This window comes from Lycium barbarum, chromosome 5, assembly GCF_019175385.1.
Source record: "Lycium barbarum isolate Lr01 chromosome 5, ASM1917538v2, whole genome shotgun sequence".
In the NCBI taxonomy this organism is placed as follows: Eukaryota; Viridiplantae; Streptophyta; class Magnoliopsida; order Solanales; family Solanaceae; genus Lycium; species Lycium barbarum.
Window position 1 is genome coordinate 134,494,958 of NC_083341.1, and position 5,626 is coordinate 134,500,583.

At 33.6% G+C, this 5,626-nt stretch overlaps 1 protein-coding gene across 2 annotated transcripts; it reads right to left on the reverse strand.

The window, feature by feature from the left end:
* Window positions 1-214: 214 nt before the first annotated feature.
* Window positions 215-3,368, reverse strand: LOC132641690 (probable E3 ubiquitin-protein ligase RHG1A). Of its 2 annotated transcripts, none has more exons than XM_060358769.1 (5): window positions 2,726-3,368; window positions 1,787-1,888; window positions 1,578-1,676; window positions 1,301-1,456; window positions 215-637 (listed from the first exon to the last, which is right to left on the reverse strand). In XM_060358769.1, exons 1-5 carry the CDS (start codon window positions 3,146-3,148, stop codon window positions 503-505), a joined length of 915 nt encoding a protein of 304 aa, XP_060214752.1. In that variant the 5' UTR covers window positions 3,149-3,368; the 3' UTR covers window positions 215-502. The 2 variants fall into 2 exon arrangements, with proteins under 2 accessions (XP_060214752.1, XP_060214751.1); XM_060358768.1 differs by having other exon boundaries at window positions 1,578-1,679; window positions 2,726-3,367.
* Window positions 3,369-5,626: the final 2,258 nt, after the last annotated feature.

Genomic DNA, 5,626 nt, shown 5'->3' on the forward strand with positions numbered 1-5,626 from the left:
AAATTTGAAGTTTTGCCATGAGACAAGCGAGATCTAAAGTTCAAGACCACTCACCTTCAAAGCTATTCTTGTAAATCACCCCATAACTGTTTATTTATAAAAATCAATTTCAACACTAAAAAATGTTTTTCAGCACTTGATACTTATCAATTAATGGGCATTAAGGAAGTCAACATTGCATGTGAAATTGGTAAAGAAAAGGAGGAGAAGAATGTTAGAGAAAAGAAGGGGAATTTGGATAACATAACAAACTTATCAATACAATTTCCAGAACCAGCATATAATTGAAGTGGTGAGGAACGACATTCAATCCCACCCCTAACAAACCAATGTTAAAAAAACAAAACCAAAAAAACAATTAATGCCTCTGAATTTAATGTTCTTGACTATATATATTCTGAGGCAAGAACTTATTTTGATCCAAAATCTTGAAGACAATAGAGAAAATTGAATGAAAACTTTGATTTAACATTAAAGGGATAGGAATATGATTTGTCCATAATCAATTATCATGGACTGCTGTAATTTTGCAAACAGGACATGCATTCTTCTGCATAAGCCATTTCTTTATGCACTCAATATGATGGTAGTGTCCACATTCTAGTTTCCCAATTTCATCATCAACTTTGCATCCTTCCTGCAAAAATGATATTTAATTGTAAATGAGAATGTTAATATCAGTAGTATTCTGTTATTGTGTGCTATGTTTTTCAGGAAAATAAGACAGCTCGGTGCACTAAGCTCCCACTATGTGCGGATCCGAGCAAGGGGAAAACAACATTAGGACAATTGTATGTAGCCCTACCTTGCATTTCTGCATGAGGTTGTTTCGCCACAACTCTTATCGATATGTTAAAAAAAATAAAGGGTAGCCCAGTGCACTAAGCTCCCGCTATGTGTGGCGTCCAGGAAAGGGTGGGACCACATTAGGTCAATCGTACACACCCTTACCTTGCATTTCTGCAAGAGGTTGTTTTCACAGCTTGAACCCATGACCTTCTGGTCGTATGGCGACAACTCTTATCATTGTGTAAAAAATAAAAAAAGGGCCCCCCGTACACTAAGTTTCCACTATGTGTGGGATCCGGCCTCCAGGGAAGCCCCAACCATATTGGATCTATTGTACGTAGCCTTGCCTTGCATTTTTTGCAAGAGACTATTTCCTCAGCTTGAACACATGACCTCCTCGTCGCACGACGACAACTCTTATCATTGCGTAAAAAAAAATAAAAAAAAAAAATATATATATATATATATATATATATATAAAAAGAAAAAAAAAGTGGAATAGTGAACTCACTTGGCAAATGGTACATCTCCAGGCTTTATCAGTGGATATGAGCATTGAATATGAGTCAGTTGTTGAGAGCTTAAACTTTCTTATATATTGGACTATCTTTTCTTCTGCTAAACCTGTGCCTACATACCCAATCCTATCACTTAGTGCAACCAATTGCTGCAACAGAAAATAAACTAGATCAGTTCAATTCTTGCATATGTATATTGTAAAGAAATTAACTTGTGTATATTGAAAACGTCAAGAATTTTTACGCTGTCAGCGTATATAAAAGGCGAACCTCATATGACATATCATCTACATCCAGTCTCCAGGATTCATATTGATCATCCCCATCTAAGTCTCTAGCAAATTGCAGGTTCTGTCTGAGGATCATAATCTGCTATACTCAAAAGAAAACAACAATTTGGTCACACAAAAACTCTCAAGATAGTTAATAAGGGTACTTTTGGTGTAAACACTGGATGAGGATAAGTTTTTATTACTTACAGGAGGACGATGATGAGAACGGGGGCATTGATGCCTAATATTAGGCATATGTGACCTAGAAATATCTTCACCATTTGCAGTTCTCCGCGCAACACGAGAGTGCTATTCCAATGCAATTCAAAACATTCACAATTTAGTAAGTTCCTATTAGTAAATTTGTGCCATTGAAAGGGAAGTAGCAGTACAGAACAACTGCTGATTTAAGGTCTACACAAGTAGAAACTATAAGAATGACACAAAGAATAAGCAAACTAATAATGTTGAACTTAATCCAGACAAAAGCAGAGAAATTTTATAGCTAATCTGAGTTTGATCAGTCATTTTACTACTTGGTAACTATAGACATTTGGTACAATAATAGACAACTAAGCATATAAAATATTATGAGTCTAAAATTAGAGTCCTTATACTGAAATTCATGAGTAAAAGCTAATTTAGTTTGAAGAGCATAATACCATGATATCATATTCTTACTGAACATTAGTATTTTCCTATATACCAAAAAAGAAATATTCTTGCTGAACACAAAATGAGGTAAACTGTAAAGTCGATAGCAAGACTCTCAGTACATGTAACCAGGGGCATCAGGGGAGACCTGTATTGTTCTGACTCTTCAAAAATGTCAATAAGTGCATGTCGGATACTCTAAAAATAGTGTATTTTTGCAGAGTCGGAGCAACAAAGGGGAGACAATCTCATTCCTTTTAACAGGTGCATTCTATCTAAACAAGTCATAATTACAACACATGAAATACACGAATCTAAGTTCTATGCAATGACGACGTAAAAACAAGTATTACAAAATTATGCAAGTTCAAAGGTAATTACATATAACTCTATTAAACAAATATCAATTGGTCACCTAGACTGGGTGCTAACATATGGAAGTACACTGAGGGTGTATAACTTAAATCCATAATAAGAGCCTTTTATTTTTACCTCTCTGTTATTTGATCTTTGAGAAGTGTTTCTTCTTGGCCTAGGAGCAACATCAGAAGCAGAGCCTATCCCAGGAGGAGCACAACAAACAACGTTAGTTGAATTCTTAGTACTTCTTGACAATGTTGTTTTTTCTCTCCTCGTTTGTTTAGTAGTCTCCCATTGTGCTGCTGATCTGATAACTGCTGGAGCCGACACCGGTGGCGAATTTAACATTCCCTTACATCCTAGCCCTCCAAAGCTCACTGACATAATTTTTTTCTTCTTTTTAGGATTTGTAGTTGAACAAGTTTTAGATACACTTGAGCCATTTGTGTTTGAAATCTTGGAAAATTGAAGATTAGAGGTAGAGTTTGTGTTGGCTGAGGTTGGTTTGGTTTTTGGTTTTTTTAAGCTTGAATGATCAATTGTTGACATAGGCATGTTGGTGCAAAAAAGAAAATGAAATATGAGCTGTGAATTGTGATATGAGTTTAGAGAGATCACAAGGAAGAAGACAACAAATGATTCAAAGTTTAAAAGGTTTTGTTCATTTCTATATTTTTGAAATACTTGAATTTAGGTGCTCCCTGGGGAATTAGGGAATTCTGCCGGTCTGCTGGTTAGTAGGTGATCCTCTTTTCAATTTTTTATTAAAACTTATGAATCGTTTAAACCGCGGTATAAAGATACTTTTGAGCAATTTGAAAATCTTATGAGAAAATGTTAGACCGCGATATAAAATTTTGCAGACATTAGACAAACAATAACAACAACATACTCAGTGAAATCTCACAAAGGGCTATATTTTAATATGAACTACTTTTTAAAATAGGGACAAGATCTAAATGGTGACCTAAAAGGGGTTATTTGTGTAAATAAGCCTCCAATTAATGCGAATGAATTCAAAGTACGAGGGTCAAAATATTTAGTTTTTCATGGGAATACAAATATATTTGAAAATTGCGTAAGGATTAATATAAGTCAACATCGCCAATAACTCAAAAGCCATACTCATAGGGAAAGCAGTGTCTTTGTGAATAACAGTAACATCATCACATAAAATGTAACGGCCGAGCAAGTATATGAAACTGTGGTTTTTATTGAAAGTTGTTTTTCACATTTTGGATCTAGTCTTGAAGGGAGGCAAAACAGGACAATGGGAAAATTATTGATATTTTCAGAATACAGTTGTTTCTGTCTTCTTCTATGTGTTGTTTTTAACTTGCAAACAAAATAACTAGGTGTCTTTTTATTAGTACTTTTATGTTATTTTGTATATATCCCTTTTGTACTTTTTCACCTTGCCTTTTACCCTTTTATAATAATTGTTTGAGGGGACATTTTGTCTAAGTCTTGATTGGTAACTTTGTTTTTCTGGGGGAAAGAAAAAGATAATAATCCATGATTATAATTTTTTTCCCTTTTGGCTTTGCTGTCAACATCTGTAATCAATTTAGTCATTGTTCTTTACTATTTTGGAGTTGAATTCATAATTATACTTTATAAATAACCTTTAGTCATTCACTCCTTTATATGAGTTTACATCATTTGAGCATGGTTAAAAGGTTTGCTTTATAAACATTCTGTCAGAATTGACAACAATTTAAGAAGGTTTAATAAGACTTTGTGTCTGATCATTTCTGAGATTAGGTTGTACTATATGAACAAACTACCCAGTAGTCATAACAATTAACAAGTATCATTCCTTCTATTAGAAAAGAAAAGCAATAAATGTTTCTCCTAAATCACAAAAACTAAAGGAATTAGTTACCAAATTTGCCTCTTATTTGTTGCTAAATAGCATGTAACTAACATGATCTTTTAGTAAGCTGTAGTTAATTATGATTAGCGACTAAATGCCTAGATAGTGCATTTTAATGTATTGTAATCGGTAATCTGTGTTATTTTTCCACGCTACTAATTTTACTTTACATGGACTGTTACCTATGATTATTTTCTATGTGGCCGTAAAATTATCTCACACCGTCCGTGCAATGTTGGATCCAGTGTGTTAGCTACAGGTTTAGTAGCTTTGACTCATACTTTATATATGTATTAAAATATTATATTTAATTATAAATATGTGATTATGGACCCAATTATTAGTGTATCTTAACTTGAGATTGCTATAGGAATTCGTAAACTTTAAATTTTGAATCTGTCTCTGTATTCGTTATAACAAAAAGTGTTTATACTATCTATACATTTAAAAGATAACTACAATCCGCAAGTGAATATGTCCATAAGTGAAATTATTAACCTGCAAAATAAGGCACGTAAACCTGTTACAATATGCTTAAAAAAAGGACGAAATTCTAACAATTAATTGCAGTGTCAGTGTGTTTCCAGAGAAGAAGGAAGCCGTCTTGATCAAATTTAAGAAAATAAAACAAAACAACTTCTTTTTGATGTAACATTAGACGTAAACATGCATTATGCTAGGGTTCCAACAGCTAAAAAGAGAGAGAGGCAGACGAATCTGCAGCATTTATTGATTTCGTTGAATGTTGGAAAGAGACAGGTCATTTTGTATATTGAAGGGTAAATACATTAAAACTATCCGCCAGTAAAAAATCACTATTTTTCTACTGAAAAATGTTCAATGAGAATTTTTCACTGAATGTTGGTGGAAAAATCCTAAATAATAGTATTTTCACATGGAAATATTATGAAGTTTCTCAGCGTTTCAAAGGGAACCCGTTTCCCACCATGTATTTTCTGAGCTGGTTCGGTGGGAATGAGGTGAGGAAATCATGTTTTATAGCACAAATTTCCCACTGAATATCGGTAGGAAAACCATTTATTTCTAGTAGTGATCCTAAGTTACATGGATTTTGTTATTTTCATACTTAAATTATTACTATGTGTTTACAAACCCACTTAAACTATGATCTTTTGTAGTTAAAACCGGGTCAAGTG